The sequence below is a fragment of the Helobdella robusta genome (assembly GCF_000326865.2).
Source record: "Helobdella robusta unplaced genomic scaffold HELROscaffold_31, whole genome shotgun sequence".
Lineage (NCBI taxonomy): Eukaryota > Metazoa > Annelida > Clitellata > Rhynchobdellida > Glossiphoniidae > Helobdella > Helobdella robusta.
This window is the reverse complement of record NW_008704544.1, coordinates 975692-987785: the sequence shown is the minus strand read 5'-3', so window position 1 is coordinate 987785 and position 12094 is coordinate 975692. Positions and strand designations below refer to the sequence as shown.

At 32.9% G+C, this 12094-nt stretch overlaps 1 protein-coding gene across 1 annotated transcript; it reads left to right on the top strand.

The window, feature by feature from the left end:
• Window positions 1-5248: 5248 nt before the first annotated feature.
• HELRODRAFT_141560 (hypothetical protein) lies at window positions 5249-9988 on the top strand (the record flags this gene model as incomplete). The annotated part of the gene is made up of 6 exons (XM_009022307.1): window positions 5249-5326; window positions 5825-5905; window positions 6615-6734; window positions 7038-7109; window positions 7348-7525; window positions 9861-9988. Coding segments are annotated over 6 exons (657 nt in total), but the record flags the coding sequence as incomplete, so codon positions are not given.
• Window positions 9989-12094: the final 2106 nt, after the last annotated feature.

Here is a 12094-nt window from a genome sequence, read left to right as displayed (position 1 = left end):
TATATATATATAGATATATATATATATTAACATTAACCTTTTTAAATTTTATAAATTTTATATACAGACTTGATAAAAACTATATTATACATACAAGCAAATGAACTTATATATCCATATACACACACACGCACACTAACACGCGCACAAGCACACACACACTCACACACACACACATTATGAAATCTACCGAAATTTCTAGCGTAGGATAGTATTTTATTGCATTTCTCAATACTTCTAAGAAAATTCTCGTCATAATTTATGTTACTGAAGTTAGAATAATGTACAGCCTCCCTAGTTCATCTCAGAGTGCATAGTACCAATTTCAATTTTTCAATCATTTTTAGCACTTGTTGAAGTTCATCTATAAAATTTGTATAATTTTCACCAATAATTGCATTTCTGAAAGACATAATCCAGCATAATCTCTCTCTCTCTTCCTCTCTCTTCCTCTCTCTCTCTCTCTCTCTCTATATATATATATATATATATAGAAAGAGAGAAGAGAGAGAGAGAGAGGAAAAAAAAAGAGCAGACGTAATTAGAACATGATTAGGTTTAGCAAGGTTGTGACACGATTAATTAAATGGCGACTCCGACTAATATTTGATTTGTCTTGCTGTGGTGTGGTGTGTTTGGAGTGGTGGCCAGTCTATCAGTCTATTTATCCGTGCTAGACGTCATGATGGTGATGATTGTGTTGGAGGTGGTACTACTACTGCGGCTGCTGCTTCTACTACTACTACTACTACTACTACTACTACTACTACTACTACTACTACTACTACTACTACTACTACTACTAGTAGTAGTTCTGCTACTTCTACTCGTAGCGGTTACGATAATTTTAATATATACGCATAAATAGTTACTCAAAATTCTTCTTTGCTATCCAGGATATGTTTGTTTAAACAGAAATTATGTTGTTTTTAATCTGTGATAACATTCAAAATAAATGAATGAACGATCGAACAAACAAACGAATAAACGAATGAATGAACAAATGAATGAATGAATAACTGTTCGAATGAATGGATGAATGAATTATGGAAAGGCTGAACGATTGAATGAAGGAAAAGTAAAAATGAATGAATAAAACAAATGAAATTTTAGCTTGATGTTTAAGTAAATAAACAAGAGCTAATGTGTGAACGAACGAATGAACGAACTAATGAACGAACGAACGAAAAAATGAATGAATAAACTAAAAGTGAATTCAAATATTGAATGAATGAAAGAACTGACGAAAAACGAATGAAGAAATGATATAGAAAAGTTAATTAGTTAATATCTCCAGATGGAACTTGGCTCAACTCCCAACGTTAACCGTTAAAAACGTTATTTTGAAGGAATTTTCAATGAATTTTTCAGCTATTAATAATAATTAATATTTATTTTGTAATTAATATTTTATTTTGTTTTTATTAGAAATAATGGTTATATAAATTCAATTATTGGTCGAATATTTTCCTTATCAAATAAAAAAATGATTTCATTATCAAATAAAAAAAATGATTTGTAGTTCAATGGAGTTTCTTTAAATTAAACCCTTCAACAATAAATCACTTTTATGTTCATTCGTTCATACGTTCATTCATTCGTCTGTTCGTTCGTTCGTTCGTTCGTGCATTAATTCATCATTCATTCATTCTTTTACTCCCTCATTCATTCATCCAATCAGTCATCCATCATCACTCTATCATTCACAATTGAATTGCATGACATTATACCACTCGCATCAGTACGTTCTTACATATCTGCATGCATACATACATACATATGCATACACACACACATATGCATACATACACACATACATACATACACATACCGACCAATGCTAAAGACCTCAAGCTAACCAACAAACAAAGTCACGTTATTATCATCTTGTAGTTATTTGATTGACCATAGTGTAGTTAACATGATTGATTGCTATGTAGTTGCTTGATTGGTTGCTGATAAAACGAATAAATAAACGCAGACGCAAAGTCGCACACACATGCTGCATGTTGTTTCTATTTGCACCTACTTACAAACATACTTACATAAAGACAAACAAAGATTACACACCCACAATGATACAAAGACACACACACACACAAACAAACAAACACACGCACAGACACATACACACACACATACATACATACAAACATACATCTACAATCTACCTACATGCATGTTTTTGTACTTCGCGTGTACGGCAAAGTGACATCTCTTACAGGAATGGTTTGGATCTAAATTTTTAATTTCTTCTCGAGAAATTTTCCATTAGGATGTTGAACGAGTTATTGATATGAGCATTATTGAGTATTATTTGTATACTTTATATATATATATATATATATATATATATATATATAGAGAGAGAGAGAGAGAGAGAGAGAGAAAGAGAGAGAAATAGAGAAGAGAGAGAGAGAGAGAGAAGAGAGAGAGAGAGAAAGAGAGAGAGCTGTATCTATCTTTATCTGTATTTTTATATATCTATGTATCCACCCACCAAAAAATGACACACACTCATACACATACACATATATGAATATACACATACATTACATATAAAATTATAAATATATAACTTTTTTACTTTAATTTTCTCTCTCTCTCTCTCATTGTCTCTCTCTCTTTATCTCTCCATATATATTTCTTCTATCCATTCATCTATCCACACATTTATATATCCAAAATACTCATCTGTGATATTTATCTGAAATGTTATCCATCTATTCTTATATAATTACATATAAATTTATCCATACATTACCTCATATATATATATATACTATATGTATATATATAAACTATATATATACATATTATATATATATATATATATATATATATATATATATACACGTATACATTGCACAATGTGTTGATTGATGCTTCAATTGATTTTTCCTCCCCATAGCAAAGACAAGAGAGTTTTCGGTTTGGAAATGGTTTAGTAAAATAAATTAATAAATTATTGTTTGTTTAGTATTTCAGTATTGATAATAATAATTATTATTATCATCATAATTGCTATAATAGTATAAATAATAATATTATTATTATTTAAAATAATAATAGGAATAATTATAAAGAGAAAGGGCACTAGTTAGTAAAATTGGTGCTAATACTACAACTATTGTCACAAGTATTGTAGTAACCGTGCCAAAACTGCTACTACTACTACCTCATATACAAAAACAACTACTTCTACTTTACCACCATCGCTACTACTACTATTACTGCTACTACTACTACTAATATTATTACTACTATTACTATTACTACTACTATAACTACTACTGCAGCTGCTACTACTACTACTACTACTGCAACTGCTGCTGTTGCTGCAGCTGCTACTACTACAAAGTAGACAAATCGCAAGTACAATTACTTTTAACTGTATTCTTATTATCGTCTTTATAATAATAATAATAATTATAGTTATTATTATTATTACTATCATTATCGTAACTACAATTTGCAAATTTGTCCTTTGACGGCATTTTGTATTTATACTAGAAGATAAGAAGTGTTAAAATCACTTGTTATTTTAATAATTATCATCTTAAATTTGATTTAATAATAACAATAATAATAATAATAACAATAACTACAACAATAACTACAACAAGAGTTATTATTATTATTTTAAAGCTAGTTATAAACGTCTGGCTTAAGTATATGGCTCATTATATCATTGATTTATGGTTGATTTGAACGTATTAAATAAAAATATTAAGTTAATTATTGGATTAATTATATTCAACTGGAGAGATAATTTAACACCACCATCATCATCAACAACAACATCAGCAGCAACAACAACGACATCAATAGCAGCAAACACAGCAACAACAACAACGTAACATCTTCATCATCAAGAATATATTCAAAATGTATCGACCATCGTGTGAAATGGAATGGGCGAACTTGAAGCCCTTACAAATGGCCAGTGGAATGGTGGTCAGTTATTCTAATTTCATTCATTCTTTCATTCAGTCGTTCGTTCGTTCGTTTGTTTGTTCGTTCGTTAGTTCATTAGTCCGTTCGTATGTTCATTTGTTTGTTTATTCGTTCGTTCATCTTTTTGTCTATCCATCATACAATGTTTATTAACAAATCCAGCTTTCAAATTATTCACGAATCTCTCAAACGTTCATTCGTTCATTCATTCATCCATTCACCTATCCATCAATTCATTTATCAATCCATTCATCTATTCATTCATCCATTTCATCTTATTAATTCGTCAAAACCGCGCTTGCACAACATCAATATGAATGGATGAATGAATGATTGATTGATTGAGTGAATGAGAGTGAGTGAGTGAGAGTGAGTGAGTGAGAGAGTGAGTGAGTGTGTGAGTGAGTGAGTAAGTGAATGAACACAATTTTTTGTTACACGTAATTTATATGCATTTTTATCTTGCCAGTTGATGTTATCACGTTACCAGGGCCATCTGTGGTGATAATTTTTTGTGTTTTTATATATTTATTCTGTAGTAAAAATTTTAAGCTTAATTTGTTTAATGTTTGTTTGTTTGTTTGGGTGTGTGTGTGTGGACATGATTGTATGTATGTTTGTACGTGTTTTTGTTTGTGCTGATGATTGTATGTATGCAGGTTTGTTTGTTTGTATGTATGTACATGGTATACATTTGTAGGTTTTTGCATGTTTATTTGTTTATGTATTTTTCTTTAATATGTGAGTATGCGTGTATGAATGTTTGTGTATGTGTTGGTACGTTGTATGTTTGTTTACCATCCATATATCTTTTAGTGTATTTACTTAGTCACGTGTTCATGCATTCATTCATCCATTCGTTTGTTCATTCATTCATTCGTTTGTTTTCTCAATCATTAATTCAATATTTAATAACAATATCAACACTTAATAATAAGATTCGAGTACATACCATTTAACGGCCATTCATATGAAACTTCATTCAATCCTATCAAAACATTAAGTTTCGTCTTTTACTATCTAGCTATCATCATTTTCATTCTTCCATTCATTTTTTTACTCGTTCATGCATTCATTTATTCATTTGTTTATTTATTTATTCACTCAATCATCCATCCATTTATCCATCCAGCTATTCATTTTTACATCCATTCGTTCGTTCGTTCATTCGTTCGCTCGTGCCCCTTTTCGTCCGTCATACTATCCACCATTCATCCATTCATTCATCCATCCATTCATCCATCCATCCATTCATTCATTCACTTACTCATCCATTCATTCATTCGTCCATCAGGAAGAATTCCATCCATTCATCGAAGCACTCATGCCTCACGTGAAGGCATTCTCTTACGTTTGGTTCAATCTCCAGGTCGGCTAATATAATTTAATTATAATTATATAATAATAATATAATAAAATATAATATAATATAACATAATAATGATACTCTGTTTGCGATGTTGGGTTACCAAATTGCAATAGCTCAACTTGTGTGTGATGATAATGATAATAATCAGAGATCTTCTTGATTTCGTACCCGAACACTGCAGCATAAGGCAGGAAAAAGCGTCCAAATCATATTTTTACCGTATCCGTTTCGTATCGTCTCGTGTCAAATCATGTATCATCGTATCATATAGCAATATATCAATCATAATCTACATCACTTGGTATCGAATCATCTCGTCTCGGTATCGTTTTGAATCACACTCAACACTTTATAAGAAGATTCGAGTACATACTATTCATCAGCCATACACATAATGCCGTATATAGATGCACACGAATCATCTCGTTTCGTTTCATATATCGTTTCGTTTGATGTATCGTCTCGTTTCATATATCGTCCCGTTTTGTATCTTGTCAGGCCGCTAAGAGAAAATATTATAAAAAACATGAAAAGAGAATGCCTGTAGAAGAAGAGAGGCGAGTAAAAGAGGATTTACAGGTAACTATTATTATTTTTATTATTATTACTATTAATATGACATCGGTTATAATTGACAAAACAACATCGTCGTCGTCATCATCATCATCATCGTCTTCACCATCATCATCACCATCGTCTTCATCATCGTCACCACCATCATCATCTTCGTCATCATCATCATCGCTACATTCATATTACGTCGTTGCATTATTAATACTTCATCGTGCGTCATCACATCATCACTATCAACTACACACACACACACACACACACACACACACACACGCACACACACACACTTATTTTTCGTTTATACTTTCAACAACTTTTCTTCTTGCTTAAATACTGTAACAGTGTAGGGTGAAATTTGTTGACAGATAGACATAGACACAAATAAAATCTTTTTTTTTATCTCTTTTTTTCTATTTTCCCTTCTCTCTATCCCTCTTTCTCTCTCTCACTCCTTTTCTCTCTTGTTCTGCTTCTTTTTCTTCTTCTTACATTTGTGCTTATCTGTCGCTTCATCTTTTATCTTCCATTTTATTCTTCTCTTTCTCTCTCTCTCTCTCTCTCTCTTCCTGCTTTTTCCCTTCTTATAAACAATAATAATATTATTATAATTTATAATTAATTCCCATATTTCATTGCTATTAATCAATGATAATATTATTATTAATATAATTAATTTGCATAATTTATAATAATAAATTCTTATAATTCTGAGCAGCTGGAGCAGATGGACGTAAAGCAGAAATGGGCCAGTAGATTGCTGGCCAAACTGAGGAAAGACATCTCGCAGGAGTACCGCGAGGAATTTGTCATGTGTATGACTCGAAAACGCGCGCAGGTAAGATGTGGCAAACTTACATACCGTTGTTGTTGTGTTGTTGTTTGTTGTTGTTGTGTGTGTCTGTGCTGTGTGTGTCTGTGTGTGTGTCTGTGTGTGTGTGTGATGCATTGATTCATTATTCACTGTGTGTTTGTTGCTGATGCCTCTGAGAAGAGTTAAAAAGAAAATGAAAAAAAAACACACACACACATACACTCCCAAACATACATAAATACATACACACATATATACAAATATACAAAAATGCATACACACACACATACACACACACACACACACGATACAAACAAACATACACAGGTATGCATTTTAAGTAACCCTGATCAAAAAGGTAAGATGAGAAGAATCGACTGCTTAAGACAGGCTGATAAGGTTGATACTTTAATTGATTTATTTGGTCAAGTTGGCTGATTGATTTGATTGTTTGATTAACTGATTGATTAATTTGAATAATTTATTAACCGATTGATTGGTTTGATTCGGCTGATTGATTGATGATTTAATTTTACTGATTCATTGATAGCATTCTGTTGTATATACATACACAGTAGAATTATTTAACTGGATAGTATCTATCTACCTCCACACTCGTCAACAAACAATCCCTCAGGTATGGCGACTAGACTTAGTTATGGTGATCCTCTTCAATGCCATCCCCCTGGAGAGTACGGACGGGGAGAAATTAGAGAAGTCCCCAAACTGCCACCACCCTGGACTCTGCGTCAACCCGCACCACATCAGCGTCTGCGTCAGAGAACTGGACATGTACCTGGCTAGTTTCATCATTGGTCAGTCAGTCAGTCACGAGATGATGGTGGTGATGTTGATTGTAGAGATTGCGATTATGACATATGTATGTACATGTAGCATGAATACAAACATGCATACATACGTACATACTTACATACTTACACTGATTCATTGATAGCATTTTGTTGTATATACATACACAGTAGAACATTATTATTTCTCTTTTACAAAATTTTTAGTTCAAATTTCATTTTTAAACTTTAAAACTATTGGTAAGGTGGCCATGCTAGATAAGTTACCCGATAACTTGATCCTGTCTTCTTTTCTTATTTTTGAAGCAAATAAAATATATCGTATCGTATCGTATCGTATACGTACATACATATATACAGACTTACGGCGTACATATACTTCCGTACATACAAGCATACGAACGTACATATATGAGACGGTGAAGCTTGCCAAACGTTTAACACGTGACCTAATTTTGATTGGTGGCCAACTTCTGATTCGTTTAAGGAACATCATCACTTACGTTTAACTTTTTCTCTTTCAGCATAATGGCGTTGTTGATGATGATGATGATGTTGTTGATGATGATGATGTTGTTGTTGTTGATTATGATGATGTGGTTGATGATGTTGTTGTTGATGTTGTTGTTGTTGATGATGATGATGATGATGATGATGATGATGTTGTTGATGATGATGTCGTTGTTGTTGTTGTTGTTGATGATGATGATGATGATGTTGTTGATGATGTTGTTGTTGTTGTTGTTGTTGATGACGACGACGATGATGATGATGACGACGATGATGACAAAGACGGCAATGATGATGACGCTGTGATGAGACACAATTACTCACACACAATGACATACAGTAACGTATACAAACATACATACCCACACATACAAAATTACACACACATACACATAATCACACTTATACGCACGCACACAAACACAAACTTCCAAACACACACAAACACACACACACACATACATTCGTCTCCATAAGCAAAGCTTGTAATTACTTCAGATAAGATGGATGCATTATTCATATTCGCAATATAATTTTCTTATTGATCAATATTGATCTACACACTCACGCACACGCACACACGCATACAAACACACACAAAAATGCACACAAACACACACACATATGCACATATACACACATACAAACACATGCATACTGCTAAAAATATCACAGTTTTTAGATTATATATATATATGTATAAATGTTTGTCTAATGCATGTATGTATGTACGTGTATCAGTGTATGTATGTGTGTATATGTATGTGTGTATATGCGTATATACGTGTGTATATTATTTGTTTTGATTAATTATTATTTTACGCTTAATTATTAAAATAACGAAATGTAGAACACATCAAAGAGATAATCATACCATTTGAACTTTTTTGAAACAATATGCTTCGAAATTTTGTTGATGTTGTTATTGTTTTTGTTGTTAGTATTGTTGATGTTGTTGTTATTGAAATTGTTGTTGTTGTTAGTATTGTTGGAATTTTAATATTAATGGGTTTATCGTTTTTGTTATTTTGTTTATTATTTACGAAAGCGCAAAAAAACATCTATTTAAATCTATTCCATTTAACAGCGCCAACCCAAGAATATTGTATATACCAGACTCACCACAACAATAACAACATAATCAGCAACAACAACAACAACAACGTTTGTAATGGTATCCATCACGAAGATCACAACAACAACATCATTATTGACCACAAATGTTAGTTGTTGTTGTTACTGTTGTTATTATTGATGCAGATTTTGTTGCTGTTGTAGTAGTAGCAGCATTGGTAGTAGTAGTAGCAGCAGCAGTAGAAGCAGTGGCAATAGCAGCAGCAGTAGTAGTAGAAATAGTCCTACAAACACACACACACGCACATACACACGCACAGAAAAATAGCAACAACAATAACGATGACCATTGACCAAAGATCATAAATAATTTTTTACGGCCATGTTAACTACATTTAAAAATAAAAATTACTTAATATATTATCGTTCGCGTGTCCTGGAGAATTTATTTAATTAGGAGGAAGATTTGTGCGGCCACTACATTGTTCTTTGTAGTCGCAATTGACGCACCCACACACCCGCACGCACACAAACACACTTACACAAGCAGTTATTTTCGTCGATGTTGTTTTATTCGTTATTTTAATGTTTTAATGTCAATTATTTAACAATCAATATCGAAATTAGTTACATCCATACACACACAGACAGACAGACACACACACACACAGACAGACAGATACACACACACACATCCATATACACAGACAGACAGACACACACACAAACACACACAGAGAAATACATACACACAGAGAAATACATACACACACAAACAAACAACCAAACACACCGAATCACCCAGATAACAGCAGTATGATTGGCAATGATAGTATCATGGTCACAGGGGTTTTTTCAGCTCAAGAGTTACTAAGAGTTACAAGACGTTAGTTGCTATTTAAGTTAATCAAGTACCTTTCTGGATAGTTTTAAATAGTTTAAAATTAATTTTCACGTGTTTTGAAGTAATTTTTAGTAAAATTCACCATTTTAAACTATTTATTTCATAGTAACTTTCTTATATAACCTAGGAAAAATAACAAATTGTCCTATATATAAAATAACGGTTTTGTTAACTTTGTTTGGATTAGAATCAATAACTCAGTCAACTGACGAATTATGCATGGATTTTCACATCAACAACAGCAGCTGCAGCAACAACATCAATAACAACAATACCAACAACATCAGCAGCATAAACACTTCGTTATTTTATGGCGCGCCAAAAACCGAAGATATCGTCTGCGACTATCCGGCTTGCAGTTACAACACCGGTTTAATCGATCCGTCGGTAATTAATTCGTTTTATAATAAATCGGCTTTCCATATTCATCCTCATCAGTTGCAGATTCTTACGTCTCCGAGTTCAAATGTTTGGCATAATGGTTGGTAGGTTGGTAGATTAATTGGTTGACTGGTTGACTGACTGATTGTTTGACTGATTGATTTATTTATCAACCGATTGGTTGATTGAGTGAATGAATGAGTGGTTAGGGTCAACCACACACTTTTTTTCAGAATTGTTGCTGAACGGCAGCAGCAGCAGCAGCAGCAGCATGCAACACTACACAAACGCGATAACGCCACCACTGACAGCCACACCGGCGACAACTTTAAACATCAGAAACGAGGACATTGGCAAATATGCAACTTTCTTCAACAGCTACAACACCTTCGAAACTACTTTCAACCCCAACCAACAACAACAACAGCAACATCATTTGCTTCAACTACAACAACAACAGCAGCTAAATGAACAACAAAAACAAAAAACGAGTTACTACACAACAACAACAGCAACAACGTCGCCAGACAGTATAGAATATAATGCAACAACAACAACACCCACATTGTTGCTGAATTCATGCATGTTACAACAGCAGCAGCAACAACAACAACAACATAATAGTAATAATAGCAACAATAACAGCATGTTTATTTGTTAGTTGAAATTATTAATTTATTTTGCTTAAAAATTTTATTTGCTTATTATATTAATGAACATTTAATGAAAATTATTTAAAAAAAAACATAAAAATCTATTCAGCGTCAGATTCTCCGCCAATCACAACCGACAACGACGATGACGTCACAGCCAATCACGTGACTGACTTTGAGCAGGTTGCTATGGAAACAACGATAACTCAACAGCAACAACAACAACAACAGTTGTTGCTATACCAACAGCAACAACAACAACAACACTTATTAAATTTCACCTTTAAAGATTATCTAGTTAAACCTCATTTCGAAATGGTTGAGAATTACGATGATGACGACGACGCTGATGGCGATGCTAATAATGATGTTCTTCTTGCTGGTGCTCCTCCTGCTGCCGCTCTTGGTGATGGTGATGATGATGAAATCGATGATTGTGATGATGATGATGATGATGATGATGTTGGTGAGAGCCCAGACTGTTGTAAACCGGATAAAAATAACAACAATAGCATCAACAACAACAACAGCAACAACAACAACAGCAACAATTCTGTACCAAACAACAACAAAAACATCAACATCAGGAGTCAAAGTGACTGTTACGTGATTGGAGCTAACAGCGCTCTTGGTGACGTCACTAACGTAATCGAAGTTAGTGTTTTTATATTTTTATCCATCAATTTTTCCCAAACCAAATTTTCAACTAATAGAACCGTTACTAAATCGATACGGCGTAATATAACAAAACGAAACGGTATGATGATGATGATGATGATGGAAAAGAAAAGAACAAAGAGTTGACGTGATATAAGTGGTGTCGATTGCATGGCGAAGCCTTGAGGCACACCAAGGCAATATCTTAAATAACTTCATCCGTCATAAATATGTATGTATGTATGTATGTATGTATGTATGTATGTATGTATGTATGTATGTATGTATGTATGTATGTATGTATGTATGTATGTATGTATGTATGTATGTATGTATGTATGTATGTATGTATGTATGTATGTATGTATGTATGTATGTATGTATGTATGTATGCAT